Below are 16,828 nucleotides of genomic sequence, written 5' to 3' on the forward strand. Positions count from 1 at the left end.
GTCAAGCCATAGCATCTCAATTGGATTCAGGTCAGGACTTTGACTAGGCCACTCCAAAGTCTTCATTTTGTTTTTCTTCAGCCATTCAGAGGTGGATTTGCTGGTGTGTTTTGGGTCATTGTCCTGTTGCAGCACCCAAGATCGCTTCAGCTTGAGTTGACGAACAGATGGCGGACATTCTCCTTCAGGATTTTTGGTAGACAGTAGAATTCATGGTTCCATCTATCACAGCAAGCCTTCCAGGTCCTGAAGCAGCAAAACAACCGCAGACCATCACACTACCACCACCATATTTTACTGTTGGTATGATGTTCTTTTTCTGAAATGCTGTGTTCCTTTTACGCCAGATGTAACGGGACATTTGCCTTCCAAAAGTTCAACTTTTGCCTCATCAGTCCACAAGGTATTTTCCCAAAAGTCTTGGCGATCATTGAGATGTTTCTTAGCAAAATTGAGACGAGCCCTAATGTTCTTTTTGCTTAACAGTGGTTTGCGTCTTGGAAATCTGCCATGCAGGCCGTTTTGCCCAGTCTCTTTCTTATGGTGGAGTCGTGAACACTGACCTTAATTGAGGCAAGTGAGGCCTGCAGTTCTTTAGACGTTGTCCTGGGGTCTTTTGTGACCTCTCGGATGATTTGTCTCTGCGCTCTTGGGGTAATTTTGGTCGGCCGGCCACTCCTGGGAAGGTTCACCACTGTTCCATGTTTTTGCCATTTGTGGATAATGGCTCTCACTGTGGTTCGCTGGAGTCCCAAAGCTTTAGAAATGGCTTTATAACCTTTACCAGACTGATAGATCTCAATTACTTCTGTTCTCATTTGTTCCTGAATTTCTTTGGATCTTGGCATGATGTCTAGCTTTTGAGGTGCTTTTGGTCTACTTCTCTGTGTCAGGCAGCTCCTATTTAAGTGATTTCTTGATTGAAACAGGTGTGGCAGTAATCAGGCCTGGGGGTGGCTACGGAAATTGAACTCAGGTGTGATACACCACAGTTAGATCATTTTTGAACGAGGGGGCAATTACTTTTGACACAGGGTCATGTAGGTTTGGATTTTTTTTTTCTCCCTAAATAATAAAAACCATCACTTAAAAACTGCATTTTGTGTTTACTTGTGTTATATTTGACTAAAGGTTAAATGTGTTTGATGATCAGAAACATTTTGTGTGACAAACATGCAAAAGAATAAGAAATCAGGAAGGGGGCAAATAGTTTTTCACACCACTGTATGCATTACTACAAATGTTTATGATGAACCATCTGTTGGAATGACAAATGCAATGCATATATCTCTTTTATATGCATTTTAGTATACAAGTCTAAAAACAGTATTAATGTTTGTGATGTGCCACCTGTTAGAATGACAGCGACACAGCAACCAGTTGGACTGAACTAGGAGCCCCAAAGCATTAAAGAGTCCCAAAGCATGTGGTTCCAAATATAAAATAATTTACACATGTATGCATTATTGTCTGCTTTTTTATTTATTTATTTATTTGCCATTTTTATTACTATTTAATTTAATATTGTTTCTTTGTATCAGTATACTGCTGCTGGATTATGTGAATTTCCCCTTGGGATTAATAAAGTATCTATCTATCTATCTATCTATCTGTCTGTCTATCTATCTATTACTACAACTGTTTATGATGAACCATCTGTTGGAATGACAAATGCAATGCAAATATCTCTGTTATATGCCATTTGGTATAGGAGTCTAAAAGTTGCAACGCACCAACCTGTTAGAATGATAGGGATACAGCAACCAGACAGACTGAACTAGGAGCCTGAAGCACTAAAATGTCTCAAAACATGTGGTTCCAAACATAACATAATTCACACATTCATGTACAGGGTGACACAGAAAAACAGGAATTTTTGAAAAACCCAATAAAAATAGAAGAAATCCAAGAAAAAAATTTTATTGACAGCAATTGAAGCACTATAACTTGCCCTTTAAGAGACAGCAATCCAAATTATCAGTGTCGGAAAATGACGTCCTGTAGATGGCGCCCTCCTGTACGTATGCATTCTTCCAATCTGCTGTTGAGGTTCCCCATTGATCGCTGCAACATCTCAGCTGGGATACCATGAATTTCATCTTCAATTCTTTGTTTCCATTCATTCAGTGTCCTTGGCCGAGTCGTGTAGACCCGACTCTTAAGGTAGCCCCACAAGAAAAAATCACAAACGGACAAATCCGGTGATCTTGAGGGCCAGGGAATGTCACTGAACCTTGAGATGACACGGTTACCGAACAATTCTCACACAGCTGCCATCGATTGCCTTGCAGTTGATTACTAAATTACTAAATGGCGAGATTGTTTGCAGCTCAAGGTCTCTGTTCCGCAGTGCTGCCAACTGTACATGGCTGCCACTACGCATTTCAAAAGATCTCATTTTTCTGTGTCACCCTGTATTACTATAAATGTTTGTGATGAACCATCTGTTGGAATGACAAATGCGACGCATATATCTCTGTTATATGCATTTTGGTGTAGGAGTTCAAAAGCACAAGGTGAGCACCCCCTGCTGGCCTCACCAATACCTCTTCGAGCAGCAACCCAAACTTTTTCAAGTATAGGCCTGCCTGAACATGCTTAACTTCAGGTGGATGACTTCTTCTGAACTGCATGTAGTCTGATGTGCCATCTGTTAGAATGGCAGAGACATAGAAACTAGACAGACCAAACTAGGAGCCCAAAGCACTAATGAGTCCCAAAGCTTATGGTTCCAAACATAAAATAATTTACACATGCATGTACTACTACAAATGTTTATGATGAACCATCTGTTGGAATGACAAATGCAACGCATATATCTGTTATATGTCATTTGGTATAGGAGTCTAAAAGCAGTGTTAATGTTAATGTGATGTGCCACCTGTTAGAATGACAGAGATAAAGCAACCAGACAGATTGTACTATTAGTCCCAAGCACTAAAAAGTCCCAAAGCATGTAGTTCCAAACGCTTCCAATAATGTCCACTAGAGGGGGTTATCACCATCAAAGCAAGCACTCTTTTCTAAAGCAATCTTTAGAAAATTAAAGATTTATTCATCAACAAAAAAAGTATTTCAATCACAATGAAGCCCCGTGGAGCACCTAGGCAGAATGGAATTTCCTGCAACAAAGGCAATCCAAGTCAAACAAAGTCCTAAAGGATAAATTTAAAGAATAGTCAAAGAAAAAAAAAATAACAGAGTGAAGGTCAAAAATTCAAAGAATTACAAAACCTACGCAACTAACTCACAGATGCACGAGGACTCCTCACTCCTCTGCGCATTCTGAGGATGACCCTCCGGATTTATGGGTGCGGATGGCAGTTCCTGGCGGTAATTAGCATCCTGGCAGTGATTGGCAGGTGTGGCACCGCCCACTAAACATACAGGACATAGCACAGACAAGCTGATATACGCAGTCAAAAGCAAAAATAAAGAAAGCAACACATAAACACCAAAGAATCAACAATGAAGAAAAAGACACCTAAAACGTGAGTTTGAACCCCAACCAGCCGACACATGTCACTGATACACAGAGGCTCATCCTTTTAGGCCTACTTAAGACGCCTTAAAACTACATTCGGCATTATTTTTTGAAAGCATTCCGACAGAAGTGGCCATGACCTTTGCACACAACTCAATACGAGTGGAGTTATTTCTTTCTAAACGTTTACTTTATTTGAATTGTTAACCGTTACGCTTGCATTCTTGGCATAAAACAGATAAGTGACGTATCTTAGCCTGTTAAGATACAACGCATACCTTTTGCATCAAGCATTAAGAATTCTGAATAAGCCGGCACAAATGAAAAGTATGTGTTCAGTATTCAACAAAATACAAATATTATTAGATAAGAATTTGAAATGAGCACACGGTGTTTGTTTTGAATTTTATAGCTTCGTCTCACACATCGCGCCGGGGAATATGAGAAAGCTGAATAGCGCCATCTAGTGAAAAAGTCAGAAAATCCGGAAGAAAACAAAACTCAGAAGACGTACAGCGCGATACGAAATGTTTTATATATTTGGGAGCGAACAGCTGTCAAGAAAACAGCGTTGAGCGACCGTAGACTAATAAAGCAATAACATGTTTATTCAAACGATCGCTTAAAAACTGCGCTAAAAATAGCGGAGTGAAATACAACATATAGGGTGGTCCAGATCTAATTATGCAATGTTCATTACGCTATAACGTATTAAGTTTATTACATAGAAAATCACCCGAAAAATCCCGGACCATCGAGAAGTGTGCGAACTGACGACATGAAGAATCTTCTTCGCGCCGAACTGGAATCGTCTCCGCATAAATCAAAGTCACCCAGACGATCGGGATCTGCAATAATTAGATTTGAACCGCCCTGTATAATGTGCAGCTTGTGAACCGAAAAACAAAAAAACAAACACACACAACTGCCGTCAGGAAATTCTTCTTTCACAGACATCAGGCAAAATGATAACATTAGAATATTTCCGTATTTATGAGTTAAAAATAGCGGAACGAAATGCAACGTATAGTGGTGTGTGCGGCACGCGAAACTGGGAAGCAGTGGTTGGTGATGGGCAGAAATCGGAAAGGGGTGACATGGAGAAGTCAGAAAAACAGCGCAATCCAAATGTAAAGGCAACACTCAATAGTCGATAAGTGGGCACCACGCTGGCACCACTGCAGCAAGAAGACCAGGGTTGGCATCCCACAGGCCCGCCGCCAGGGTGCGACAAACGGGACTCTGGTCCGGGGCCCTAATGGAAGGAGGCCCCTTCACACTTGATTTTTTTTTGTATACGTATTTGAAGGTTTTGGCATGTGGGGACCCGGGGGAAGGCAGAGGGGCCCACATGCACCCAGTTGTCCGGGGCTCAAATATTTCTGGCGGCGGACCTGCATCCCGGGACCCCCCGTGTGGATTTTGCATGTTCTCCCATGTCGTCGGGCGCTCTTCATTCCTCCCACAGTCCAAAGACATGCAGGTTTAGGTGAATTGGTGACACTGCATTGGTCCTGGTGTGTGTGTGTGTGTGTGTGTGTGTGTGTGTCTGAGCCCCCCTCACCCATAAGCCTGGTTTGGATTAAGCGGGTTTAGGAAAATGATATGATTCAGTAAGTGCTAATACTGGCCAACATGTGGCGCTGTTGTGGTTGCCAAATGTGAAAGAATATGCGACTCTTCAATGGGGGGTAAATGTTAATAATATACGAAATTATTGTCTGTCTACCTTCACGGTTATCACTCTTTAATTTAATATTATTCTTTATCAGTATACTGCTGTTGGAGTATGTGAATTTCCCCTTGAGATTAATAAAGTATCTATCTATCTATCTATCTATCTGATTTTAGGGTAACATAGCATTCATCTTTAGGAAATAGCATAAAGGGTTAAATAAACGTCGGAAATGAGATAAAGATCAAGTGAACAACAAAATGTACATTTAAATATAAGATTTGACTTAGGAAAAATACTGAGATGGTTCAAGGAAATTAAAGAATGTACCAGAAGAAAGGCTGATGTAATATACAAAATGTACTGAAGGAGGACTAAGAAATCAGCAGATGTACTATAAGCAACAGGAATGGACAACTGTTACATGCACAGAAATTTCAAGGGTGGTAGCGCAACTCAAAAGGCATAAGAAGAACCAGAATATAATATAACAGACTTTTATTTTATATAAATCATTTGGGTGTAAACCAATGAACCAACCAGAGTAAAATGTATGCATTGATTGACACTGTATGTAAATTCAACAGTTTATTCTTTGTTTCTCTGACCATTCTGACCAGGCTGTTACTGACGGCTTTAGAAGAATTCTCCTTCCAAGGCATTTTGCCGAGGAGTAATTAAAAGATACAATGGACAGCTTTTCTTCAGCCTGATTACTGAATTGTCCTGTTAGAGGATGTTTCTTTCTTTAATAAGACCCCTACTCGCTTCGCTTGCCCACCCCCCGCTGGGGGGCGCTCTACTCTAGCCACTTCCTGTCTCTGCCACTCCCATTGTGGGGTGGGGGGGAGAGAAAAAAATAAAATTAAAGGAGGAGCAGTGCAGTTCTGATGGAGACATGACTAACCTGTAGCAGGCTAGTGATGTTAATCTACCTGTATACAGTACAGGCCAAAAGTTTGGACACACCTCCTCATTCAATGTGTTTTCTTGATTTTCATGACCATTTACATTGGTAGATTCTCACTGAAGGCATCAAAACTATGAATGAACACATGTGGAGTTATGTACTTAACAAAAAAAGGTGAAATAACTGAAAACATGTTTTATATATAGGCCCCTCATGGACCCTGTGATCATCAGAGGTGACTGTGCAGAGGGTGCAGACCTATAAATACCTGGGAGTGCAGCTGGATGTCAAATTGGACTGGACTGCCAATACTGATGCTCTATGTAAGAAAGCTCAGAGCAGAATATACTTTCTGAGAAGGTTGGCATCCTTCAACATCTGCAGTAAGATGCTGCAGATGTTCTACCAGACGGTTGTGGCGAGTGCCCTCTTCTACGCGGTGGTGTGCTGGGGTGGCAGCATAAAGATGAAAGACGCCTCACGCCTGGAGAAACTTGTTAAGAAGGCAGGCTCCATTGTAGGATTAAAGTTGGACAGTTTAACATCTGTGGCAGAGCGACGGGCACTAAGCAAACTCCTGTCAATCATGAAGAATCCACGGCATCCACTGAACAGGATCATCTCCAGACAGAGGAGTAGCTTCAGTGACAGACTTTTGTCACCGTCCTGCTCCACTGACAGACTGAGGAGATCGTTCCTCCCCCACACTATGCGACTCTTCAATTCCACCCGGGGGAGTAAATGCGAACATTAATTTTTATTTTTATTACTATTTAATTTAATATTGTTTCTTTGTATCAGTATACTGCTGCTGGATTATGTGAATTTCCCTTTGGGATTAATAAAGTATCTATCTATCTATCTATATTCCAGTTTCTTCAAAACAGCCACCCTTTGCTCTGATTACTGCTTTGCACACTCTTGGCATTCTCTCGAGGAGCTTCAACAGGTAGTCACCTGAAATGGTTTTCACTTCACACGTGTGCCTTCTCAGGGTTATTTAGTGGAATTTCTGGCTTTATCAATGGGGTTGGGACCAGCAGTTGTGTTGTGCAGAAGTCAGGTTAGTTGGACGATCATTTATTTTTCAACAGGACAATGACCCCAAACACACCTCCAGGCTGTGTAAGGGCTATCTGACCAAGAAGGAGAGTGATGGAGTGCTGGAAATGGTCATGAAAATAAAGAAAACACATTGAATGAGGAGGTGTGGCCAAACTTTTGGCCTGTACTGTATGTCTATGGGAACAGGAACTGATGGATTCTGGGAACTGGAAATGACGTCATATGGGGGTTGCCGGAAGTGATGTCAATAGTGGGTGGGTCGGTGGTGATGTCATTGAGAGGCGGGCTCTTTGGCTGAACTGCAGAGGAACATGAGGATCAGTTGAGAGCACCAACCCCTGGTCACTCTCTGAAACTGTAAACTGTCCCCCCCCATGCGCACGTGTGTGACAACCAGATAACCAGGTGGCTCTTCATCTCAAAAAGATGATTACAGAAGCAGAAATGAGGTTCTCTTCACAGGGCTACCGGGCTGATCCTCCATGACAAGGTACAAGGAGGGGGAACCTCAGAGTCGAATAGAGCCGCTGCTCCTGTTAAGCATGCCCACCCAAGCATGTCCCACTAGGCCGGAGACCCTGCAACAGACCCTGGATGCGCCAAATGGATTATATCTCTTGGCTGGCTTGGGGATTCCCCTGTAAGAGCTGGAATCTGTAGCTGGGGACTGGGAAGTCTGGGCTGACCTGCAGCCACCGTGAGCCTCACCAGGAAAAGCAGGCAGAGAAAATGATATGGACGATGTTAAAAGAAGAAATTTGAATACAATGACTGGCATTATTCACAAACACCAACCTACGTTTTTACACCTTAACTTCTACCTTAGTGAAGAATTCTGTGGCCCTTTATTTGCTACATAAGATTTGTCAATTTAAAGAAATGAAGAAAAAAAATAAAAGGAGCACTGCAGTTCTGATGAAGACATGGCTCACCTGTCACAGGCTAATGTTAATTTGAAATTTCATGGGCAGCAAAATCACATTTAACTAATTTACGAAAGGCGATGAATGAATGGGTGGATGTGAAAACAATGCAATACGGTAGAAAAATTACTAATAAAGAGAGGAAATGCTTGAATTTAATTAATAATAATAATGTGAATTGTGAATTTCCCCTTGGGATTAATAAAGTATCTATCTATCTATCTATAATAATAATAAAAATAATAATAATAATAATAATAAATTTTATTTATAGGGCACTTTACATTAGCAGTAAATCTCAAAGTGCTAATCATCAAAAATAAAGAGATAACATGACGGGAAAGAAAAAAACCATTAACCTGATTGCGGAGATTTCCACTGACAATTGTCGTCGATTAAGGTACAATAAAGCTTTAGATTCAATGGAAGGGAGTTTTCAGTTCCTGTTACTCCACTGCCACCTGCTGGGCAACACATGACACAAAACAAACTGAATTTAAATACTGGACCAGAAAAATTGAGGAACCGAAGTAAAACTATACCTTTTTTTTTTTTTAATTCCTTTTTAATTTTAATTAAGCGATTTGTTCTCATTATTACGATTGCATATTTTTTGCCTTTAGTTTCATGTCATTATGAATAATTACAGAAGCTACTTCATAAGATGATATGAAAACCATTAATCAGTCTTAGCTGACAATTTCTGTGTAGATGTAAATGCCAGTAAAATGTAACATTTGTCTGTCAGAACCTAATTATGAAAGTCATTAGAGTTTTTCTCTTTTGCAAGAAAATGTATTTTTAATCAACTGCCGCAGCGGCACGGACATTTTCTAGATCTAATAACATTAAAATGCTGTTTATTATACTGAAAAATGCAAACAGTTTCTTTCACGCAGACGTAACGCCTAAAAATAGAAACTTGATGACTTGAATGCGGAAAAACAAATTTTCGCACACGAAAGCGGCCGTTCGATTTGCATCTTACATTTATAAACTTCAATTTCAGGAAACTTCATTAAAAAAAAAAAAAAAAGTGATAATATTAGAATAATAATCCCTCCGCTCATTAAAGTGATCCATTTATAACGGCTGCGCCTGAAGATATGAAATGATCACTTTGCATTGCATTTTAATGACTTCACCTGTAATTCATTAATATGGTATCATTTAGAGTGGCCTTCGGGGGTAATAAGGATAATTAAAGGGCAGGCGTTCCAGAAATACGGGCGGCCTGACCAAGGAAGAGCCAAGACAGAAGAAATCGGCATGAAATGAAGGCTTAGGACTTCCATCCATTATCCAACCCGCTATATCCTAACTATAGGGTCACGGGGTCTGCTGAAGCCAATCCCAGCCAACACAGGGCACAAGGCAGGAAACAAACCCCGGGCAGGGCGCCAGCCCACCGCAGACACAGACATAATTCCAAAAATGGTATTTTCGGACTCGGGGAGGTCTAAAACGTGGAGATTCATTAAAATCTCGACGTCGAATCTTTGGATGATTCCAATACTTTCCCTGAAAGTAAAAAAAAAAAGTGCAGTGGCCCCAGCACTGACCCCTGCTTGTCACCAATTTTAACATCACCTAATTCTGAAAAAGACCCCCTCCCCAAAAAACCTTAGCTTCCTTGTATGAGTCAATGTTGCACCGGTCGACTGACCGTGCCCTGAATTCTCACTTGTCTTAGTTTGTGTATGAACATGGGAATGCCAGTAAACAGACAACGGCTAAGCAGCTCCAAACAAAGAGCGGCAATGTCTGTCATGAATTCCCACGCCAGAATACCGATAGGCATCTGACAAAGAAAGAACATTCGCAAGAGATGGGCAGATATTTCATTCTACCTGTTGCTAAGGCATCTTCCCTTTCATCATCTTCAGAAGGCTGATGGATGTTCCAGGTCGTCAGAGGCAGGGAGCGAATTTCCCGAGCCGTGGCGAGCCTCACCATATCCATGTGGTTGCTCTTTGACTGGTATTTGGGGATAAAGCAGGCCTTTCCCTTCTGAAAAATATCGTCAATGATCTTCTCCGTGCCTATCTCGTCTGGCATGCTCAGAAAGACGGCGATTCTTTGGCAGCTCTGGTACTTGGGGTGTACCATCAGCTTTAAAAAAAAAAGACAAACAAAATAAAAAATGTGGTTAGAATCATACCATTTTATAGTGTGTCTGTTTTTGTGAAGCGGAGTATGAATCAACAGCAGTCTTTTGTGGATCTTCAACCTTTATTTTCTTATCATGGACACATTCTTATATCGTCTATTGAAGAACATTGAATCATTGCACACTGAATACAGGAATGGGGACTGCAACATTAAACTACTGGGCGTCCACACACCGCGTTGTTATAAGTATGATGTGGTGGACAGCCGGGACGACCCTGTGATGGAAGGACATATTTAGGGCAGTACCTCCCCCGGAACACGAGAGGGCAACCCCCATGGCTCACAGCCAGGGCCGGATTAAGGTGGGTGCTGTTGATGCTGCAGCATTAGGCCCATTCCTGAAATAAGCCCAGATGAAAAAAGACGAGAACTTTCCGGAAGCTGAACAGTTTTCCTTTGCTATATTAACCTCAAAATAATTCTTAGAATGAAATTTGGAGTCCGACTTTCGGACGCCTAGACACAGCGTTACTTATTATACAGTTACTATTGTCCATCCATCCATCCTCTTCCGCTTATCCGAGATCGGGTCGTGGGGACAGCAGCTTGAGCAGAGATGCCCAGACTTCCCTCTTCTCGGCCACTTCTTCTAGCTCTTCCGGGGGAATCCTGAGGCGTTCCCAGGCCAGCCAGGAGACATAGTCCCTCCAGCGTGTCCTGGGTCTTCCCCGGGGCCTCCTCTCGGTTGGACGTGCGTTGGGAGGCATCCTGATCAGATGCCCGAGCCACCTCTTCTGACTCCTCTCGATGCAGAGGAGCAGCGGCTCTACTCTGAGCCCGTTACTATTGTTCTTGTGTTTATTGTTAACCGAAGATTTCAAGTTAATGCTATATTTTACGTTAAACAGTGTACTTAGTAATTTAGCTGCGTTTTTTGCAATATTCTTGCCACTTTATTATTGTTCGGTAAGTGCCACATAGTACATTTTTCACCTTGAAAGTTAGTTGTACAGTAAAAATCGATGGCTATTTAAATGGTCATCTGTAAAGGTAAAACTAAAAGCCGGCCCGGCATGGATGTTTAGTATTTTTAAAATCCTCGACAGGATTCTGGTCTATTATGAAATTTAAATCGTGGACAAATTTTTACCCTCAAGAGCCTGAACTGAGTCACTTTGACCCAATGTCTCTGCAAATTCATTTTTTTTTTCTGTTCTTCTCTGTTTCGTAAGAGAATTGCGAAATTTTGTGTATTTCATTGTTAGGTTTTCTGCATTAAGTGCGCTTTTCAGACAATTGCTATTGAATGTTGATGTTACATAGTTTGATGTTAATCTCGAGTTGTTACGATACAACGTCGTTATTATTATTCATGTTCAATAAAGGCTGGCTGGTTGCGTCGCAAGCAATTAAGGCTCCTTTGTCGGTCTGAGTGCGCGTGTACGGCGAGTGTCGAAAGCACATGAACCAATGCCGAGAAAAAATAGGCCTTTTTTGTGCTGCAGCATCAGGCCAATTTCGTCTTAATCCGGCCATGGTCACAGGTTTGAAGCTTAAAATTTAGGGTTATTGGATATAGTTTTATTTATTTTGAACATATTCATCTTAGGTCCTCTGGAGTTTGCATGTTCTCCCCGTGTCTGCGTGGGTTTCCTCCCACAGTCCAAAGACATGCAGGTTAGGTGGATTGGCAATTCTAAATTGTCCCTAGTGTGTGTTTGTGTGTGTCCTGCGGTGGGTTGGCGCCCTGCCCGGGATTGGTTCCTGCCTTGCTCCCTGTGTTGGCTGGGATTGGCTCCAGCAGACCCCGTGACCCTGTGTTCGGATTCAACGGGTTGGAAAATGGATGGCTGGATGTTCTCCTTAAGTTTGCATATGCTTTATTTCTTTTATTTCAGCTAGTTATAAATAAAATAAACCTTCATGCAAATAAATGGCATAAAAGAAAAACAAAACAAACAAGAAACCCAGCTTAGCACACCAACCAGGGGGAAAATGCTGGCAGAAACGTGACACCCAAGAAGACTTCAAGCTGGAATGGAGAGGCTTCTACAGTACTGAATGAAGGGTCTGAAAACGTCTGTGAGAAGAGTAATTTCAGCTTTTAAATCTGAATACATTTGCAGAGCAGGTCCTCGCTTGGTCATTAGGAGTGTAGACTATTGTGCAAAAAGGGCTAAGATATCCGTTTAAAGTGAAGGGGTCTGCCGTAAGCTTGTGATTTTTCTTTTACACACGCATTACCTTGCTTCCAAATGCATTAGTAAACCCCACTAATATTCAATTACCTTTTTAAGCATTTAAATCTGTTTAAAAAAAATTATATAGATTAAAAAATGAGCCAATTCATTATTCTGGCTATTAAAAGCAATAAAGCAATGTGCTCTCCTTTTCCCTTTAAAACATAAATGGTGTGCACTGCAGCTTTTAAATGCAGCACACAAATTACCTTTTAATTAAATTATAATCAGGAGCAACCTGCAAGCGTAACGATTCTGGCTGTTGGCTGGAGGAGAGTAATAGAGGCATTACCAGCTACGCTGTTAAATAATCTCAAGTTAAATATGACTTGATTTCATCCTTATTTATAACGTGCTGCTCCTCCTGAACATATGCTTACTCAACAACACGCCAGCCGCGCTCTTTTCTGTTCTGCAGGCTTGTTTGAGCTTCCCTTAAGAAGGCCCATTATTTGCTTATTCTGTTTAATCCCTTGTGTGTACAAAAGTGCTTCTTACAAATTGTACTGAATACATTTCATTCTGCAACTGCCAAAGCCAATCGAACAAAACCACCTTAATTAGAAAATTACTTTGACCCTACACTACAAATAGTCCTTGAGTCAGAGGCGGTGGGGTGCCCAGGGTTGATCAACCCCACGCGGGGCCGGGTACGTCAAAAGCTGCATGTATGTGACCCGTCATTTGCGCGCCGTCAAAATCACGAAAGTTTCATTAAATATGAATTACTAGTTTAAAGCATATATAATAATGTTTATTTTAGAAGTCAATATTATGAGACGCGGCATGCCATCAGCACGGCACGCATATAGTCCTTAAGATCACGCCCTGCATATGTAGGAAGAGCTGCAGCAAGGGCGTCCCACTCACTTGGCCCCTCTCGCGATTTTGTCGGCGCGCAGAGGGGACTGGGTGGTCTCTTGGTCTGGAACCCCTACAGATTTTATTTTTTTCTCCAGCCTTTGGAGTTTTTTTTTTTTTTTTCTGTCCACCCTGGCCATCGGACCTTACTCTTATTCTATGTTAATTAATGTTGACTTATGTTTATTTTTTATTGTGTCTTCTATTTTTCTATTCATTTTGTAAAGCACTTTGAGCTACATTTTTTTGTATGAATATGTGCTATATAAATAAATGTTGATTGATTGATTTGTCGAAAACCAGTTAACGGATTTGTCGGGGCACATATGTCTATCGCGCTTTTGTCGGTGAACCAAAGCTGTATGTGTGGACTGTATGAACTTGCGTGCAATGAAAATAGTGTTTACATACACCGGATTTTATACAGTATTCAGCTAAATTTTTGCAAGATAACACAACAACAAAATAAAATGGAGGTGCTTATAGTGGGTCCATCGGCTAAAGCCCAAATTGACTTCTCGGCTTTTTCTCTGTCTTCTGCAAACCTCAAGTCCATAATCTTGGTGTTATCTTTGACAGTAACCTCTCTTTTGAGAAACAGATTAATTCTGTAGTCACGAGTTGCTTTTTCCAGCTTCGTCTATTAGGTAAGATCACGCCTTTTCTATCCTCTAGGGATCTTGAGAAAGCTACTCCTGCTTTTATCTTCTCTCGCCTCGATTACTGCAACTCGCTGTATTCTGGGATTAGCAACTCTCTGATACGCAGGTTACAGTTGGTACAGAATGCCGCCGCTCGCTTTACCAGGGAAAGGTATGGAAGAAAATATGGGACAAAATTAAATTAACAACTGTGCTAATAAGTCAAAGTAGGGTGAAATGTGACAATCAATAAATAATAACACGAAATCTTAGTGTTAGAATTGCTTATGAATGTTTTGAAATTAGTCTTTTGTTTTTTTTTTGTCTGGCTACTCCTGATGAGAGCTCCCACAGATGGTATACCTTTCAACTCATCTTGATGTCTAGTTATGGAAGATATCGAGCTTTCTGGGGTTCTCTCAGATTTTAGGCCCTTTTGACCCCCAATTTTAGTTAAGTGGTTGGACAATATTCTGTGGAGGAAATTACATCTTTATGATGAAAAACAAACCAAAAGGTGTCCTCTGCAAAAAAGTTCAGAAAGAGCACATCAACCTACCACCAGGGGGACACGATGGGTCCAAGTTACTTATTTTCACAAAAGTCTGAAAAATTTCAATAAAATAGGCATGTGGAGCGTGGTTTCAAGGTTGGAGATCATGAATGCCATCATAATCTTCATGTTTGACTCTGTATTGGTGGTCCTAGCCCTCCCCAAGAGTCACTCCCACATTTTACTGCGTGTTGTCCTGTATAACAATGCATCTGACAAATAAAGAATCTTGGAACATAAGCATGTGGGGTATCGTTTTAGACCAGGGGTCCTCAATCCCAGTCCTGGAGAGCCGCAGTGGCTGCAGGTTTTTGTTCTGACCTGATTGCTTAATTAGAAAGCAATTCTTGCCAATAAAGCACTAACAAGCTATGAAATTAAATTAACTCTGCTATGTCAGGTCATTCTCATATCCTAGATTTTCTTTCCCTTTCTATCATGCAAATGATTTGAAGGCTAAAATGGACGAGTAATTCTCAGTCCTTCACTTTTTTCTCTTCATTTTTCTTCCAAGTATTTAATTAAACCCAATAGTGCAGATAAATACACACAGGTGTAAATGTAAATAAGCTAAATGGAGAAATACTGCTCTCTCTTGTCATTTGCATGTTATTGATAATAAGGAGCAATTCAAATAGCTGTTTAAGACAAAACTAAGCAATAAGGGCTCAAAATCACTAAAGTGAAGCAGAAGTGTGACTTTAGCAATAAGTGCTTTTTATTAAGCAACTGGGTTGGAGCAAAAACCTGCAGCCACTGCGGCTCTCCAGGACCGGGATTGAGGACCCCTGTTTTAGACTATTTCAAGATCAGTGATCACGAATATGGGGTTATTTTTAACTTTGGACACTTCACTAGAGTTCTAGTCCCGTATGGACCTCCATCAGAGGATGTAAACTGGCACATTTTTATTCCATTAGAGAATATGTGCACTTTAAACGTTTCAAATGAAGCACACATTTTAATATTTCAAATATCTGACGCAACAATTCTTGTTTATTATGCGGACAAGGCAATGAAGATGTTGTTCCCCAAATAAATAAGTTTGCCGGTGTAACTGGGACAATTCCTTCAACATTCAATATGCCATACAGAATTTGAGTGCTGAGCTGAAGACAGAAGCAGCTGTCGCAGACAAGAAACTAAATGTTTGCCACAGAACAAATCATCGGTTCGGAGCACCTTTGTAAACACCACACCTTCAGAATCGTCTTAATATGTCGTCAGTTAGTCAGTCATTTTCCAACCCGCTACACACTTTAATCCTTGTATGAACAACGATACAAGTTTAAACGTAACAAGAAAACAGCGCCAGAACGGAAATACACGCAACTGTTACAGAGTACAGAAAAGACTTTCTCAAACAGGCTTAATCCAAGTTCAGAGAGGCGGGGGTGTCATTTTATCCCAGCAGTTTATTTTCCGTTTCTAAATAAGCTTAAGATTGGATTCTACGGAATAATTTTTAACATTCATGAACCAGCCTAATATATACCACCGTATGTCTAAATTCTGCACAGTAGAGTTTGCTGAGCACACACTTTCTCCATGTTCCCACCGCACGTGACATGGTCTTTACCGCCACCCATATAGTTTACAGCGTTTCAGTCAGATGAAAACTGGGCCTCTCGGCTTCCCGTACTAGATACTTGTAAGCGAACGGTCGATTTACGTGGACTTACCATCCGCGTAACTACATCCGATTGTCTGAGTTTTTCTTGTTCGCCGAGTGCAGCAATCCTCTTTTTTAGATTCGCACGCAAAGCGTTTTTAGCAGCTCTCAGTGCAGCCATGTTGCTGGGGTCTGAACATTCCTCGACGACTCCAGTTTCCGCCATAAAAGGAAGCTCTTCAGCAAGCGAGAGCGCGCCGATCACACGTTCGTGTAATATACAGTTTCGAAGTAATAATGCCGGTGTCTACAGTTGATTTTTTTTTAAAAAGAACTATATATAATTTGAAAATATTCACTTAACGGCCAATTGACGCGAAGCTTGTAGCTTGGTTGCTATTTAAAAATGAGCAGATCTGCGCAACCGGTAAATATGACTGGCTAACCCGCAAGAACAGCTGCGCGAAAATGTGTTCTGCCGCCTGTCAGTCGAGTTACTCATTTGCGCCGTGAAATTTGGACTTGAAATTGCGAAAGCGGGCGATGATGTTAAAAATTAACTGATAATTAACAGACTTTTGAGTCCATCATTAAAATGTGAGTAGTGGGTAAGAAAATAATAAATAGAATTAAGAAAGTTTTAATAATTAGTTATTTGGGGAATAATTGTAGGGGCGCATACCTTTTAGGCACGCATACATTCAAACCGGCCCGATCTTACTCGATTCTGCGTTTTTTTAATTTCATATTGT

General features: G+C 41.0%; 1 protein-coding gene across 2 annotated transcripts in view; it reads right to left on the reverse strand.

The window, feature by feature from the left end:
• Window positions 1-16,620, reverse strand: part of mthfs (5,10-methenyltetrahydrofolate synthetase (5-formyltetrahydrofolate cyclo-ligase)) — a 44,170-nt gene extending 27,550 nt beyond the window's left edge. The window contains exons 1-3 of one of the 2 annotated variants that reach the window (XM_039772737.1): window positions 16,147-16,620; window positions 9,908-10,169; window positions 8,417-8,521 (exon numbers count right to left, since the gene is read on the reverse strand). In XM_039772737.1, the coding sequence (XP_039628671.1) occupies window positions 8,417-8,521; window positions 9,908-10,169; window positions 16,147-16,302 (523 nt within the window). In that variant the 5' untranslated portion in view covers window positions 16,303-16,620. The remainder of the gene's footprint in view (window positions 1-8,416; window positions 8,522-9,907; window positions 10,170-16,146) is intronic. The other variant, XM_039772738.1, reaches the window with a different exon arrangement.
• Between the last annotated feature and the right edge of the window lie 208 nt (window positions 16,621-16,828).

Source organism: Polypterus senegalus, chromosome 12, assembly GCF_016835505.1.
Source record: "Polypterus senegalus isolate Bchr_013 chromosome 12, ASM1683550v1, whole genome shotgun sequence".
Lineage (NCBI taxonomy): Eukaryota > Metazoa > Chordata > Cladistia > Polypteriformes > Polypteridae > Polypterus > Polypterus senegalus.